Source organism: Dryobates pubescens, chromosome 22 (genome assembly GCF_014839835.1).
Source record: "Dryobates pubescens isolate bDryPub1 chromosome 22, bDryPub1.pri, whole genome shotgun sequence".
Classification (NCBI taxonomy): Eukaryota; Metazoa; Chordata; class Aves; order Piciformes; family Picidae; genus Dryobates; species Dryobates pubescens.
The window spans coordinates 15,446,537-15,464,045 of record NC_071633.1 but is presented as its reverse complement, the minus strand read 5'-3'; the positions used below and the strand labels follow the sequence as shown (position 1 = coordinate 15,464,045).

General features: G+C 41.6%; 1 protein-coding gene across 1 annotated transcript; it reads left to right on the top strand.

Moving 5' to 3' along the window:
- Positions 1 to 4,248: 4,248 nt before the first annotated feature.
- On the top strand, positions 4,249 to 16,603 carry UEVLD (UEV and lactate/malate dehyrogenase domains). The gene is made up of 12 exons (XM_054171897.1): positions 4,249 to 4,308; positions 6,213 to 6,297; positions 6,938 to 7,000; positions 7,722 to 7,885; positions 8,905 to 9,040; positions 10,397 to 10,521; positions 11,106 to 11,211; positions 12,028 to 12,198; positions 13,121 to 13,294; positions 13,885 to 13,969; positions 14,588 to 14,711; positions 15,309 to 16,603. The coding sequence occupies exons 1-12, from the start codon at positions 4,267 to 4,269 to the stop codon at positions 15,471 to 15,473; spliced, it is 1,440 nt and encodes a 479-aa protein (XP_054027872.1). The 5' UTR covers positions 4,249 to 4,266; the 3' UTR covers positions 15,474 to 16,603.
- The last annotated feature ends 906 nt before the right edge of the window (positions 16,604 to 17,509 follow it).

The following is a 17,509-nucleotide window of genomic DNA, read 5'->3' as shown; positions in this document are numbered from 1 at the left end:
AATGGGAGTACTTCGGTAATTGTCCAAAGTGCATCTGAATTTGTGAAGAAGCAAAACTGGAAGAATGCTTCCATTGGTTTCTGAGGATCCAATGTTAAGCTTAGGACTTAATTGTGTGTAATTCTGGTTTGGGATTTAGATTTTTTTAATTCACTGTTTGACCATGTGCCTTTTTCACTAAATTGTGTCAAAAAAAAACACCCCAACGATGAATGTAGGAGCAGAAAAGGTTTGGTGGGTCTCTGCTAGCTCAGATTCTATATCCCTTGGTCATGTGAAATGACATACTTCTCATAAACCCCTTCCAGGTCTGGCTTTGATTGCACAATTCCAGTAGCTACTTCTTTACTGCTCATGCTCAATCAGATGAAGGGCACTTTCTTACTCTTGATGACTACTTTTTGAAGATGTCTTGTACTTACACTTGAGCTGTACTTCCCTTTACAGCCACGTCTTTTGGAGGCCAGGGTTTTGCATATCACAGGAAGCCTTAGTGTGCAACTCTGTGCTGTGCTTTAAAATAAAGACCTTTCAAGAAATATATGAGATCTCTATGGAAATCTGGATTTATTTTTGTGTAAAGTCCAAAATATTATCCAGGAAGACGAATTTTCTATTTTTTTTGCCTTTTGTAACATAATCTACTAGCTGAGACATATTTCTAGATATAGCATATTTCTGGAGACCAAAACATGTCAGAAAATAAATATATGGAGAGACTGGTGTTTAAATTGTGATGAATGTACTTCTATTTATTTTGGTGAGTGGGTGTGATGCAATATTGAAGTGTTAGTGTGTAAATAAGGGTGCTTCTAGTTTTAGGCAATGATTTCTTGGGTTGTGTTTTTTTTTTTCTCCTTTGGGGGGGATATCATTTGTGCACAATGTCTTTTTACACAATGTGATCAATCAGGTTCAACTCCTACATAGCTTAACTGTATTCTGGTGCTGTCAAGAAAGTGTATACTTTGCACACCCCAAATGCATTTCCATTTTGCAGAGTATGTATACAATAAATGACAGGCATTAAACATTTTCCTGCTATTTCTCATTGGTTTACTTTTATGGAAGACTTTTCAGAATTCTTTGCTGCTGGTTTCCTCTGAGCTGTCACATGCAGCAGGATTAGGCTGAATGTTCTCCCAAGAATTGTTCTCAAGCAGCCAGCAAGAACTTAAGAAAAATTAATGGAGGCACTTAAGCATTCAGAAAAGCTCTGAAGATTGTTGGTGTGTCCTGCAGCTTAGGCTTATGACATGTATGTATTTGGAGGTCCATGTATTTTACAGTGCTTCTGGATACAAATGCACCAGTTGCCTTTACTCTCTTCCATTTAGGGTGTAGTGTTTCACAGACAGATTCTTATTCCCGTGTAAAGACTCTGAACCTCTTCAGTTGCTGTCTCTTGCGGAGCCATTTACTGCTTTGACAGGTGAAGGTCAGTCCCAGTGACTGTTCTGAGCAGCCAGTGTTGCCACCCACTTCCAGACAGATAGTTACACCTCAGCGAGCACAGCCGCCTTCCCTTTGAAACAGCAGAGCCTGCACACTCCAGTGCTTGAAATAATTATTTTAATCATACTGCAAATTAGCATTTCATCAGTGCCCTGTGAGTACCTTGTTTTGAAGGCATGAAATCTTACTTGGTTGTCTCTCTTTTGATTTTTTTTTTTTTTCTTAATAGCTGTAATTGTTCATTATTTCAAAGCAAATGTTGAGTTGGGGGCAAGTCTACTTTGAGCTCTCTTAATCCAGCCAGTAAAGCAGTACTTCTCCAGAAGCAATCATTATTTCACTCAGGCCTGGAGAAAAAGATATTTATTCTTTTTTTCCTTGTTTGAGGGAAGTTTTTGGTTGTAGAACTGAAGTGTTGTTTCAAATTACAAGAGATCTACGGTTTAGTCACTAACTTCTTTGACCAAAACTGATGAATTGTTTTGTTTTCCCAAACTATGTGGTCCTTAATTTGCTTTGGGGATTTTTCTCTGCAGTTCTTCATGGGAGTCATGAGGTTTTACCAATATCCTTTTCCCTGCACCAGCAAATTCATACTTGGGTTTTTTTCTGGATGCAACTTCTGCCCAGTTTCTCAACATCTCTCAGCTAAGGCATGTACCCTGATGCCATCTCCTATCATGCTATATGTGTGGAAGTTGATAACCATTGACCATTTAGAGAGAATCAAGGGATTCAGTGAGGTGTGGGTTTTTTTCTTGTTAAGGGAATGGTCTTGATTCTGACTTGAAAAGTACAAGTGTAGCATTCCAGACTTGAAATAACTATGAGAACATAAGCACAGTGGGTGTAACAGGATGAGTTTGAGTGCCTTGTACTTCTCAATGTATTTAACCTCTTTTTGTGAACTTCATGAGAGGTAGTTAAGTTCCTTGAATGACTAAAAGTACATTGTTTGTTATGGGCCTGATCTCTATTCTTATCACAGTAATTCTCCCCTCACCTCAGCTCTTGCATTGCATAAATACTTTGTGGTCCCTCAACACATCCAGTATGTCATGAAATTTGCCAAAGAAGTGATGTCTGTTAGAGCACTACACCTGTTGCTCTGCACTTGCTAAAGGACTTGTTAATTGTTATCTTGGCACAAAAGGGGCACTAACGTGAATCAATACACACTTTCTTGATTGCTGTGGAATGTGCAGGAGGTCTGGCTTCAGCCCCTTACAGCAGTGTCAACCATGGCTGTAAATGACACGTAGGGAGGCAGCCCAGTCACATGAGGTGAATCTGCAGAGTGCCACGTTGTCGTTTGGCTCTTCCCCCAGCCAATGTGAGTGAACAGCAAACCCTTTATTAGTCTGGCTTCTGTTTGCTAGCTGCGTGTACAAAGGGAGCGCGGTGATGGCAGCTGTAGTGTGTGATGTGGCCCAGGGCTATGGGGAGCCTCTATGTGAGCAGGGTGAGAGATGCTGAAACTTGCAGGAAAAATTAACTCCTTTGTGAGAGACTATTTGCTGCCATCTGCAGTTGGCAACGAGGCCTGATGTACATCAGAACTGCTGATTTAAATCCAGCCCTGCATGGATGGTGCTTTTAAACCGGTAGTTATGATTATGACATAGTCAGGGTGTAGTTCACACACACAGGCGACTTACTGGCTATTCACATCAAAGGCGAGCACTGAGATAAATAAGGCTCTTACTCATGACATTTCCAGAGCTGAAACCAGTTTGGTTTTGTGAGGAAACTTGCTCTTGCCACTTGTGTTGCATTTTATCTTCTTTTATTCCCCAAACTCCAGTATAAGGCAATCACTTGAGCATGTTTCAGAAGTGCAAATTTTGCCCATTTGACTGAAGTTCAGCTTGGAACTTCTGTTTCATTACTTAATTTGGACAACTCATTACTTAATTTGGATAACTCATTACTTAATTTGGACAACTCATGGTTTTCTCCACTGCAGAAAGTTCTTTGAAATGCTTCCTGAATTGTAGTTTCGTGTTACTGAGAAGCCTTTCCCATGGTTCTGCTTAGCTGGCATACCCAGAGATAGAGGATGCCCCCAGCAAGGCAGAAGAATGAGAGCAGTATTTCAGATATGAAAGTGAGTAAAAATGATGCCACTTTCCTCTCTGTGGAGCTTATTAGCTCCACAGTCCATGAAGCTGTCCATTTGCTCTCTCCTTAGCATCTGAGAAACCAAAACACATCTTTGCTCTATTATTAACCATCTAAACTTTTCTAGCAAATCTCAAAGATAACATTTCAGTCAGTAAGAGGACCTGTATTACACAGGGTGAGCTTTTATGGAGAAAGGAGTTGCAATGAAATAAGAGCTGGGTGTATTGCCAGTTTGGGGAATTTGTGTAGCTCATTTGATCAGAATATATGCCAAATGCTACCAACAGACCACCAGGAAGGAAGGCAATTCTCACCAGATTTTCTGTGCACAGCCAGTCCAGGGCAAGTTTGGTATCTTACCCTGTCTCACCCATTTGAGGTCCCACTCGCCCTGGGTTTCGCGATGCCCAGGCTGTCGCTCGCCAGGGGCTGCATCCTGAAACTTGGTCACATTACCAGCAACACAGAAGGGGAAATGGCACCCAGCCGAGAGCTCTTCGCTTTCAGCCTTCCCAGTAAAGTACTGAAGCGATTATTCACCTCCCGCTCACAGGTCTATTAGAAGGAAAGCTGCGATAGGCCTTCTGTTCGCAGCTCCCTTGGAGCAGGTCGGGGAGAGCCGGAGGCAGCGGGACAGCGCTCTGAGGGCGCGGCGCAAGGGCTGCCGGGAGGCGATCCCGCCCCGCCATGGCGTTCTCGGAGCCGGCGCTGCGGAAGCAGCTGGGCAAGGTGCGCGCGGGGCTGGGGGGGCGCGCGGCTGGGCGGGAAGCGGGAGCGCTGAGGGAAACGGCAGCTTCGCGGGCTGGGCTGGCGGGAGGGGACGGGGCCGCTCCCCTGCACCGGCTGTGCCAGGCGGGCCCCTGCAAGTTCCTGCGAGTCGCCGGCCGCGGTGTTGGGCGCGAAGGGCAGCGCTGAGAGAGCCAAGCAGACCCGGGGGACGGCAGGTGAACCCGGTCCCTGCGCCCTCGGCGGCGCGGGGCCGTCTGTAGTGTCGCGGTCACCGCTTGTTAAAGACTTCTGGCCAGGGCGCAGGATTTACGTCCCCTTACTGCAGCTGAGTTTAAACTTGTGCCTGGCATAACTTTAGCCTTGTGGCTCAGGACACGGGAACGCGTGTGACACGCTGCAGGCTAGCGAAACCTCACCCTGCATGAAGAGTTAGTGATTTCCTTGTGGGGCTGTCTGTGACAGTCCTTTCGTTAGTCTCGCCGTGCCTTAGAAGCACAGATGTATCTGTCTAGCGTCCCTCTGAGGTAATGGGAGTTTTCATTCCCATATGATGTATGTGTATTTAAATTTTGGGGCATGCCAAGGAATCTTAGGTGCAAAATGAGAAAGGGCTGTAGCTGACTCACCTCTTACATCTTGTCATGTTTAGAGAAGAACAAACTGTCTTAATAGGAATGCCTCATTTTGCATTACGAGTAAGAAAGGGGTCAGCTAGGGAAAGATGGCTTTGATGTCATAACCACAGGTAGCCACACTTCTGAAAACGTGCTAAATACAAGAGTGTAGACATTCGTTGTTTGGGTACTCCTGCTTGTTGTTCTTTTACTGCTTGACTTTGCAGCGAGACTGCAAGGCAGGTGGAAGACTGAATGGGGAGAAGCCAACTAAAAGGTGTTTTGTTTTCAGCAGCTTTGTATTTTCTTGTGCAAAGTGGAAAACAATGGTGCCACCCACATAGCTGTAGTGCTGTTGCTGTTTCTGTCTTACTGAAGAGATGGTAGATTTTAGCTGTGCCTTTGTGGGATGTACTCTAGCGCAGCAGGCAGCTCTTCAAGCCACCTTCAGGCTGCCCTTGTGTCTGCTTAGGCAAGGTTTCCAGGACGACTTCAGACTTCCTAAAATGAAGAGCAGATGCTCTAGTCTAGGAAGTGGAAAATATTCTTTGTAACTTCCAGGTGTTTGGGGCTGGAAAACTCTTGGAAGTTAAGGTATTAGAGTGACTGGGGACTGTCTAAATGAAGCAGCAGTGATCCATTCTTGCTGATTCTTCCAGCTCACATTTTGAGCATCAGTACTTCTTAATCTGTGGACAGGTTTTCTGAAGGTGGCAAAGAGGGATGCATTATTTTCTTTGGATTTTCTTAGCTCTGAAGGGACAGCTTAAATATGGAACAACGTATCCAGAGGCTAGTTACATACTTTCTTAATATGTTTGTGGAAATCAACATCTTAGGATAACTCTTCCAAAGTGTATGCAGGTGGGTCTGACTTTTTCACAGCAATTGTGTCAGTGATAAGACAGCTTCCTTTTTTTCTAAGAGGTTTATATTGTGTTGAATTATTATGTCTAGAGAAGATTAAGTTTTACTAAGCCTCTGCTCCTACAGGTGTAAAGGGGAAGAAATGATATAGAAGGAGTGATATTCAGAGTATGAGTTCCAATGTAGCAACAGCAGTCTTGGGATACTTTTGAAATGTTTGGTTGTTTGTTTTTTTTTTAATCCCTTTTTTGGAGAACTTATTTCACACCAAAACTATTTGTAATACTACAAGTAATTATTTCCTTGCCATTTTTATGTTACTACATTCTCTTAGTTCCTTTTCCCTGTCTCTGGTAATTAAGAAGAAGCTTTTGAAGTGAAACTTTTTTTTTTTCTTCTTTTTTTCCCCTCCCCCTTTTCCAGTATAAATTCAGAGACCTGACCATAGAAGAACTAAGGAATGTTAACAAGACCTACCCAAACTTCACATTCTCCATGAACACATACAGTAAGAAATGATACAGTTACTTTGAACTAACATTTGGGATTCTTTTTTGCTATACACTGAGGCTGTGTATAATAGAATTTAAACAGTGTGAATATCTTTCAGTTGTGTTCCTGTCTTGTCTTCAACCTGCAATGAAATTTCTCTTGCCATGTGACAGCTCTTGAAAGCTCTTCCAAGAATCCACACATGCAAAAACCTAATCAGCTCACTAAACTTCATTTTGTTTTGTCAGTCATTGTAGATGGTTGATGTTATTTTAAATTCTTTATATGCAACAGCATTTTTGCATGTCCCATGATTGTACTGAAAGCACCTTCCTCTCTTTAGCTTAACAAGTGTAACTTCCAAAATCTCTCAGCCTAACTGAAAGTTCCTGCAACACCAGAATTACCCAGGACAAGGAATTTGCAGACCAATGATAGGCTTAGTTGTACCAATGCCATTTTCATTAGGATTCCATTAAGGAATTATCTTAGAGGGGGAGGGAGGGCCTTTGTAACAGGCCTCAGTTCTTTGAGGAGCGGTGAAATGGATTTCTAATAAAGAAATAGTGTTGCATATAGGTAGTTGTGGTTGAGGTTGCCATGCCAGATTTCAAAGGATTTATTACTGCTCTTTAAAATCAGATTTTTAATTTCAGCCTTCAAGGATGGATCCCAGAAGGACCTCCTGAATTTTAGTGGTACTGTTCCAGTAAAGTATGGTAAGACAAATCAAATATAATTTCCTTACCAGTAATGAAGCTAACTGTTAAATGTATTGGGTTGTGCCACTTAACAGTGCACTGTGCAGCACCTTAACAAGAGGGCTGTAGAGGATTTTGCATGAACTGGCCAAAGCCACTCCTACTGCATAAACAAGTGCCTTCATGTAGACAGATTCTGAAATAAGGTGATATTAATTAGATAAGTCAATCAACTATTTGAAAAATCATATAGTTTGAGACAGTGTAGGCAAAATCTTTGCCTGCATGAACTCTACAAGGCCTATGCTTGTATGGGCAGTGTCCAAAAATAGCTAGTAGGTAATTTTTGGTTTTAACTTAAAGCCCTTGATGTCAGAGGTAAAGCTCTTCATACATGCATCTTTGATTCAGTTGTTGAGTCCTGAAATAAGTATGAAATGGGTAGCTTTAAGAGAGTTCTGTGCCTGGAAAAGGGGTCCCATTGGCTGATAGAATATCCTGAGAGGGGGAAAAAAAACACACACAGATCTTTGTATGAAGTCAGTAGCATTTCAAGTTGATCCAGACTCAGCTGGTTTTATTAACTAGCCCAAATAACATAAATACTAGCATGAAGCTAGAAAGTGATCTGTCAGGCTTTATTTCTTTGTTAGTTTGAAGTGTGAATCACACATGCCTGGCTTTCAGTGCCTCTTCTCAATGCTGAAGTGAGTAACAGCTTTTCTCTTGTGTTGACCAGGTAATTCCTATAACATGCCAATTCGTCTGTGGATTCTGGATTCTCATCCCTTTGCTCCCCCCATCTGCTTCTTGAAGCCAACTGCAAACATGGGCATTTCAGTGGGAAAGCATGTTGATGCTCAAGGCAGGATTTATTTGCCCTACCTGCAGAACTGGAGCCATGTAAGAGGTGGAGTGGCTGGCAGGGGAGGGAAGTCTTTGGGAATAAAGCATAGTATCACGTGGAGATCCATGGAGAGGAGTGGGTAGGGTTCAGGGCTTTTCATTTTCTGCATTTTCTCATTACAAGGATTATGCAGGGGGAAGCAGAATGTTATGTCTCTTGAAATTACAGCTTTGTAAAGGAAGTTATAAGCAATTGTAAGGAGAATTATTCTAAACTGAAGAAAAAAAGGGACTGGTTTGTTACAAAGCAAAGTAAGCCTCATGATACTTTGTGGCTGTGAATAGTAGAGTATCCCTCAAAGAGGTTCAGTGGAAGTTTCTGTCTCTATGAAAGAGTATGTCTCTTTCAGCCTCATGATACTTTTGTTGCTGTGAATAGTGGAGTATCCTTCAAAGAAATTCAGTAGAAGTTTCTGCCTGTGGAGTAGGTCTCTTTCAGCAGAACTCTGAAACATTACCATTGAGATGCAAAAGCCACTGCTCTTGCTGAATGATCTTGTGCACTGTACTAAATAACTTGCATAACCATGACTGCCAGAGCAGTAAAAATGATGTAATGAGGAGATATATTTTGCATTATTGATGTAGGCCATTCCCATGGGAACTCTTACTCATTCACTGTGGTTCACCCAAAGGAGGACTCAGTTGCCAAAACTCTGGACAGTTAAGCTTGTCTGAGAAGAGTGAATTATCTTCCCTTGAGCTGTGATTTGTCCCACTTTCAATACTGGATGTGGCTCTATCAAAGGCTTCCATATATTCATTGCTGCCTTCAAAAACTGGGTGCACTCATAAAGTTAACTTTATCATTCTTTTGTGTTGAATTCCTTTTAATCCATACTACTGTTTGGAAAGTATCTTCTCAAAAAGTGATGCTTTAAGGGGGTCTATATTTATAGTTTAATTAAACTTTGTATAGCCATGGTTCTTTACAAACTACAGCAGCTTACAGCTGATAGCACTGCATGAAACAGAAAGTCAACTGTTTGGGTGTCTTCTGTCTTGCTGTGTTTCAGCCTAAATCAACTATCATTGGATTAATCAAGGAAATGATTGCAAAATTTGAGGAAGAGCTCCCTTTGTATTCTCTGTCATCTTCTGATGCAGCCAGGCAATCAGAACTTCTCTCCTACATTGCAAAGATTACTGAAGGTATGGATGTTTTCACATATTTGTTTGCAGTGCTCTCATATGTTTTATTTCTTGATATCACAAAGATGCCTACACAATTTTAATATGCAATGCTTGTACTTCCACAGTGTTTGGTGCTTCTTCTGTAATTAAAAGTGCCTCTTTTTGAACAGAGAGCTCATACTCTCTTTGAGTAAGCAGCTAATTTTGGACATTCATATTTAAGCCCACTGAAAAGTGCTGTAGGCTTGGTATTACTCATTTGTTGGAAACAACTGCAGCAAAGCCCAGTGGGAGATCTTGTGGAAAGGAAATGTGAATTTATTATAAGCAAGTTAATTTTACCCAGTCACAATCACACATTCTCTCAGATCTCACTTACTCACTCTCACATCTACAGTCTCCAGCCCGAGACCTGACTGACCACAGTCACTGGTGTGCAACGCTGAAGACAGGAGTGCTGGCTGCTGAGTCCATATCATGTCTCTTGGGTCCTTCTTGCTCTGTGGTGACAAGCTAATTTTGGCTTTGTCTTTTATCCCCTTCAGGAGTGGAAGCTATCTGGCATTTTTGCCTCATTACTTTATCTCACCCGTTGTAAGTCTTGGGCAAAATTCCTGAATGTGGCAGTTCTTATGTTTATCTAACCTGCGTATTTTTTGGCTCTGGTTCTGTTTTGCATCTTGACACATTTTCTTCAGGTCAGTCTTCTTCCTTCACTGGTGAAATCATGGATGGTGTTTTGATGGTTGCACTCAATGATCTTAGAGGTCTTTTCCAACCAAAACAATTCTATGACTTGATGATCTGTGGCAACTGGTGCAAACCTTTCCTTTTAACCTTTTCCTGATACTCCTCCTGGTAATTGCATACACACACACTTGTGAGCACACACATGTGTGCACAGTTCAAATTCCTATTTGCAATCAATGTTTCTGTTAAAAATCTCTCTGTGTTACACTTGGAATGAGAATCATTATGTTCCCAGTACCACTGGCTAAACAACATCAGATTGCTGCATTTTAATCCAAATCCATTTTTCATGTCTCTTCAGAGTATGAAATCTTTTACAATTGTTATATATTCATATCTATAACCATAACAAAAGGAGTATTGGTTGTATGGTCTCAGTGTCTAGCTTCTTGCTGTTGTTATTTCTGCTTGGTGAAAAAAGTTCCTCTCCAGAGAGGAGTGTTTGTGTTTTACACCTTGCAAGTTGTGATGAACTGTCAGTGGTCCAGCTTGACCTCTCTTTTGAAGAGGTTTAAGCAATTTGGTTTAACTCTGGCACAACCATGATCCTTTCTGAAGCAGCAATACTTGTATTGATACAGTGTAGACCAGCACGTAACTCTGTGGTGGTTTTTTTCACTGTAGGAGAGACTGACATGAAAGCAAAGAGTAAGATTGGTGGAGGCAAAACCGAAGGGTGTTTTAACAAGATTACTGTTGTTGGAGCTGGAGATCTTGGCACTGCCTGTGTGCTTGCAGTTGCAGCAAAGGTACATCATTATATCTAATAGCAATAGACTCAGTTCAGAGAGGCTTCCAGTCTAGTTCTTAGCACCTGATGTGTAGAAATAACTCAGCAGTTTTATTAGCCATGTCACTGCTTGTCTCATTTGCCTCTTCAGCTCACGTGTGGCCACACAGAAGTGGTAGTTTCTGTCCTGTTTTCTCAGTCAGCTTTTTAAATGCAAAGAGTGTTGAATGTTGAAATCATGTATTTTGGAGACCCTTAGTTAAAGGATTCTTGCCTGAGTGGTAGCCTCTTCCAATTGGGATCTCCTGGTCCCATGGAAAAGGATAGTCTATAGACAGTCTGTGCTTTATATGCTCAGAGGCAACAGTAACATCAACATTTACAACCTCTCAGAGATGGTGGTGTGAGTTTTTTGGGTTTGTAATGTGTTATTTCCTCATTAAACTCACTACATTATTTTTCATGTGATTTGTCAGTAATTTTGTTTGTTTTATACACAGTACAGCAAACACTGGAATTGGAGCAATGATGGTTTTTATTACTCACCCCACAAGAGCAAGTTTTGGGTTTTACTGTTGATCTGCATCATTTTTATTCATGCAGGGTGCTGCAGACAAGGTGGTTCTTTTGGATCTTTCTGAAGGTGCAGCAAAAGGAGGGACCATGGACTTGGAGATTTTTGCTCTGCCAAATGTAGAGATCAGCAAAGGTATTAGATGTTCTTTCTGGCACAGGGGCAAGTTCTGTACTGTATGTGCTCATTCTGATGAGAGTGGGACACCTGGGAAGACAGAGAAGCTCTGGCATGTAGGCCATCGTTTTTAAAATGCTGTTATCTTTATATAGCTCCTTGCTTTTTGTCATCTTTTCACAGTAAAACTGGGAAGGTTCAGCAAAGCTAGCCTTGGTTTTATTTCAGCCTCTTTTTTCATTGTGTTTATAGTGGTAGAAGGGTATGAGTATACTGCCAGGTTTAGAGGCTAATGCTGAAATTGGACTCACGTAGAAATACAGGAGGTGAAAGCACATAGCTTGCAGCCTAAGGCTTCAGTTATTTAGCTACTAATGCTAAGCAAGTTACACTGAGTGTTTATATATTTTTTTCCTGGTCTTCTACATGTCTTTGAGCTATAATATCAAAATTATAGAAGCCTCAGATAAAGGAGTAAAAGTCCTTCCTTCTCTTTAAAAATTGGAATAAAAATGTTTTCTTCTCTCTAGCCATGAAATCTTGGCAAAGCTTATCTGTTAACCCCATCTGGATATGTTCTGATCTCTGCTCTCTGGTCTTGAGCCCTTGCAGTCTGCCTTCTATGTTTTCCACCTACAAAATGGGACAGTATTCTGTGGGAGATCTGTGGTGCTATGGAAGCATCCCAAATTCCACACTGGGAGATACAAGGGTTGAAGAATCCCAAATTAAGCTGGATGCTGTAGTTTTGCCTTTAGGACAGCTCTTTGTTGTCCATCCAAAACACAATAGAATAACACAAATACTTAAATCATGTTTTCTTTACATTTCCAGATTTTTCTGCTTCAGCTGATTCAAAAGTTGTGGTACTCACAGTTAATTCTCTGGGTAATGCTCAGACTTACCTTGATGTCATACAGAGCAACGTGGATTTGTTCAGAGGAATTATCCCTACAGTATCCCACTACAGTCAGAACTCTGTTCTGCTTGTCGCTTCTCACCCAGGTATGGTAGTCTGGGGCCTAATGCTCTGTGCCCCAGCTGGCTTTCTCTTTGGCCTGTTTGAAAATACATTACTACCAAATGCACCCACTCAGTCAAAAATTCTTGCTAGTCTGAAAGATGTTTTCCTTTTCAGCTTTGAGCAGGACACTGTCTTTGAGGGTTTTTTCTTTACTGTTACCAAGATAAAAGAAAATAGTGTACTTTGTTTTGTATGAAGGTATGTATTCCTGTGTGTTTCTGTTTCTAGTTGCAACCTGGCTCTATCACCAAGATTAGCATTCATTGGCTGTTGTCTTGTCAGTTGTGTCCTGTATACATTTCTCCTGTGCAGTAGAGATAGATACACGTGTGTTGTGCCTCTCGTGATTTCTAGTACACATAACATAGTCTTGATAGTAAATATTGCAGCAACATTTTGGTGGAAACTTTAAATCTATTGGGTCAGTGATACTGTGACCCTAAGACAAAACAAAAACATTACTGAAAAGGGAAAGAAGTAAGTGCTAGCCTCTCTATCCTGGAAATATACTGAAGACAACCCTTTCCTGTTTTTTGAGTGCTTCTTGCCTGTCCTATTATTTAGGGCTGTGGAGAGGGAGAAGAGACTGCTTGCCAAATGAAAGGAAATTAAACATTGGCTGACTTAAATTTAGGAGCATGTGAGACTTTTGGTGTGGTGACTCATTTGGAAATTTCACTTGTCTTCTCTTAAAACTTTATGTGGGCTGTGAATTTTCTTCACCTCCTCCCCACCTGACTTGGTGTTTTAGGTTGAAATAAACCACTGTTCTTACAGGCTTAAAACATTTTTTAAAGTGAAGAAGTTGGTCCTGGGGTTTTTGTAATCACAATTCTTAGGTTTGCAATTGTGCTGAATTTTGAGTGGTCCTTCATTGTCAATGCCTTTTTCTTTCACATGCAGTTGAAGTAATGACATATGTGTCATGGAAGCTGAGTGCATTTCCCAAAAGCAGAGTGATTGGAGTAGGTACCAACCTGGATACAGAGAGATTTCAGTATATACTGGCAAACCTCTTGAAAGCACAGGTCCCTGCAAAAGATGCTTGGATTATTGGTGAACAAGGGGAAGACAAAGGTAAAGTTACACTTTATTATGACTGTGAGTTTACAATATCCTGGAAGTGCTTAAGTAATTGAGTTATGAGAGGATAATTAAGAAAAGGAATGGAGATAATCATAACCAGGGCACTAGATTCTCATCATAATGGTTCTAAATAACACAGTCTGTGCCCAAGACTGTAGAACTGGAGTGGTAGCAAAAGTATTTGATATTTGTCACAGTAAAAAAACAAACCCCCAAAACTAGCAGAAAATACAAGCTCAAATGCTTTTTATTTGGTACAGGAATATAGGCTAGAGGTACTGGAGGAGGAAGGAAATGTGGTATAATATATAGTAGGTTACTGCCATAGTAAGAATTACTACCTATTACTTCCTTGTTAAGCAAGTGTTCTGGCCAGGTGCTACTAGAGAGTTATTTTAGCATGTTAGGGAACCTTAGAAGGCCACCAACTACATTTGGGTGGTTGTGGAGGAAGAAAGATTTGGACCACGTGAGTATTCATTACTGTTTGGTTTGGGTTTGGGGTTTCTCACCTTATCTGGTACTCATTTGAGTCACTGTTTAGATGTGCATTTAAATGTTGGTTGGTTGTTTCTATTTAGTGCCATCGTGGACCAGTTGTAATTTAGCTGCAAACCAGACAGAAGCAGTGGCTGCTCGTAACTCCAGGGAAACAGTGGCTAACAGGTGATGCCATTGCAGTCTGTTTTGTCTTCATGTTGACACACTTGATGATTGCAGAGTTGAGTTTTTCTTCCTTCAGCTCTCTATGAAGAGGACAAAGTTTGCTCTATAATGTTCACACACTGAGTGTACAGGAAATTGTGTGGCTGTCATTCCCCTCGAAACATGTAGTAGGCCCACAGGTTTTTGTGAAGTTTGAAATAATAATGTGCCTGTGGTGATCTAAGACAAGCTTTGTAGAATACACACTGGAATATCACAGGTGCCAGTTTGTGTGTTTAAAAACAACAGAAAAATAGACAAGAGCTTGTGTGGAAGCAGTTTACTTCAAAGCAAGGCACATGTTTGGATCAATCTACCTGATTTAGCCTCATATCAGTTACACCTCTTGACAGAAAAGAGAATTGTTAACTAGTGTGGGTAAAATACACACAAACTCTGTAAAGCAGTTCTTAATTCTTTTCTGTTGTTTTCCAAAACAGAACCATATCTTTCCAGTACACTTTTTTAACCTCATATGGTCCACTTAACCTGTCTTTTTGGCTTTTACATGTAAACCAAAATAGAAATAATCAAAATCTAAACTTCATTGGTTTTTTCTCCTTTTCCTGGTTTATATAGAGCTATGGAAGTTTTAAAGGGAAAGGGTCAGAGGTCTTGGTCTGTTGGGCTCTCTGTTGCTGATTTGGCTGACAGCATACTGAAAGACAAAAGAAAGGTTCATTCTGTATCCACTCTGGCAAAGGTAAATGTGTTATTAATAGCTTTTGGTTGGCACCATGATTATATTCTTTATCCTGGGTATGACCATTAATTTTGGCAGCACAAACAGCTCATTTAAAGTAACCGTTCAAGAAGCACTACTTCTGTTACATTCTTCCAACAACAGCTTTCAGTGCTAGTCCAAAAATGAGCAAAAACCAATTTTTATGTTAATCTGAAACCAATATTAAAAGTGGATTATGCTCCCAAAAGTGGTAGAGTCCAGAGGGAAAATACATTCATGGTTTCTGACCAGCTCCCCTGGAGCAGCTGGATTTGGCAAATGAAAAGCTGTTTTGTAGTATGAGCTTTGCCTGCATGCTAGAGGTTTGGTGTATCTGTTTTGGGAAACCCCTCTAAATATGGCATGGTTCAATATTTGTTTGTACTGTACTATTGTACAGTTTCTATACAGTAACTCATTGCACAGGATCTAAACCAAATGCAATTTGACCTATACAAAGCATGCCCTGTGATGGAACATCCTTGCTTAATTCCTGTAATCAAGTCATGTTGTGTAGTTTTATGCTTCAGGGCAGAAATAAGTAACTGTGACAATCATCTTTGCATTTTGTTTCAGGGATGTTGCAGTATAAACAGTGAAGTATTTTTAAGTCTACCCTGTGTTCTTGGAGCCAATGGAGTGATTGAAATGGTCAAACTAGAAGAAGATTCGCTAGTGCAGGAGAAACTGCAGAGCAGTGCAGGATCAATCCATGACCTCCAGCAGCAACTGAAACTGTGAGCAAGCACTAGCTTAGCCACGGGGTCTGCTCACTGCACCTGGGCATCTGCTAGGCAGAAAGGCTTGCTTGGTACACATGGATTTACACATAAAACAAGAAAGTGTTTTATTTTGCTTCCAAAAAGTGCTTCCTCCATTTGGGTTTAAATTATTCAGTGCTGCACTGCACAGTAATTTCTTGTTTGAAAGGTGCACTTCTGGGAGCCAAAATGAGCAGGGTAACATGCAAGAATGTTTTACTTAAATCCAGGTGACTTTTGCCTGTAGTTTTTTGTTACTACTTGTAGCCTGATTCATGGGGTTTTGTTAGCTCTTTGCAGCTCATTAGGGGACAGTCTAGGAGAGCAGCTTATCCAGCTCTGCAGAAGCTCCAGCTGAACTCTTATGTTTTTCACCTGCTGCATTAGAGGCTTGTCCAGAATATGGTCACACTCAGCTCCTCAGGGCATGGGGGATGCAATTCTATAGTTTGATCTTTCATGCTTATCACAGGTGCTCTTTTGTCAATGGACTGTTGCTTATTACAAAGTGCTAAAAGCATGACATTAGCAGTATCCAGACCTGAAGTATGGGTATGAATTTTTGGTGCATCTCTGATGATGTCTGAGACTTTCTGGTCATGATTGTTTGCTCTTATCCTGTGAGGATGTTCAGAGTGCTCAAGCATCTGCAGTTCTCAGTACACACATGCAACTCTCTTACCCTGTGCAGTACTGGAACAGATGCTCTTCCTGAAAGGGAGAAGATGGGGTGGGCCTCAAATAAAGAGTGAAATCCCAACAGTTACCTCATGCAGAAATACCTGTGAGTTCAGGCCTTGATCCAGCTGGTGTTCATGAGCTCTCCATCAGCCTGAGGAGATTACAGCTACTTGAGAAAGCAACCTGTAACCCTCCTTGCAGTAGGCAAGGTAGAAAAGCAAGGCAAAGCAGATGTTTTCTAAGATAAGGCCTTTGGGGAGGTTATAACTTCTTGATTCACTGTGCTTGTAAAAGACTGCACTCATCTTGGTTGTACCTCAGCATCGCAATGCAGGCAGAGATGTGGACTCCACTCCTGCTGTGTGAGTTTAGAAATGTCATTCCATGGTCGTTTTGAGGTGTAACTGGGTAAATACCGATGGAGTAGGATCTGTGCTGGAGCAGATCTGTTCCTTTGTGCCTTCCAGTTGTATCTTTCAGAGCCAGACTAACAGGAATTCTGAGTTTATATAATCTCAGAATTAAGATAAAATAGAAAGGGAAAAAACCTTCAGTAATTCAGATTTATGGTTTTAAAATTTATTTTCATGAAATACTCCATTTTCCCTTTGTGGTCAGTGATGGGACAAGATCATTGATGGCTGCAAGTGACCAACTTTGCTGCTGTATTACAAAATGCAACCAACATCATGACTAGACTTTGGGGTTTGAACTGTTTTTTCTCTTACTCTGTAACAAACAGAATGAAATCATGGTTTGGCTTGGTTATTTTTCAAGGCGTGTATGATCTGTTGAGCGTATTCTGAAGTGACTAGTCAAGGTGTTTTTCATTGTAAGGGTTATTTTTAGTGCATAGTTTTAACCACATAAAGCTGCAAACTCTTCGGGGGCTCTTTTTTAGCTTCTTGTTGATGCTGTAAAGGGACTAAATGTGGCTCACTGCTCCCGTTTGTGTCATATTCTTTGAAAACCAACCAAAGGACTGAGCTCATTCACTGTGGTGGGAAACGGCACTTCAGGTTCTCACGCGAAATTAACGCCCAGCAATACTTTTTAACAATAAACTGCACTGCACAGAGACTTTCAGACGTTCCCTCAGACGTATTTTGGATGCACGCAGTATTTGGGGGAAGCTGGGTCGCTGCGGGCAGGGCGGAACGCGGCTGCGAGCCGCTGGGCTCGGCCGAGCCGGGTAGGGTCCAGCAGCGCGGGCCCCGCACGCAGGCCGCGCCCGGCTCCCCGCACGCGGCCCAGCCCGGGCCCGCCCCACTACCTGCCCCTTCCCGGAAGTGCCGTCACGGCCGGGCGGAAGCGGCTGTCGCTGCCGGAAGCGGG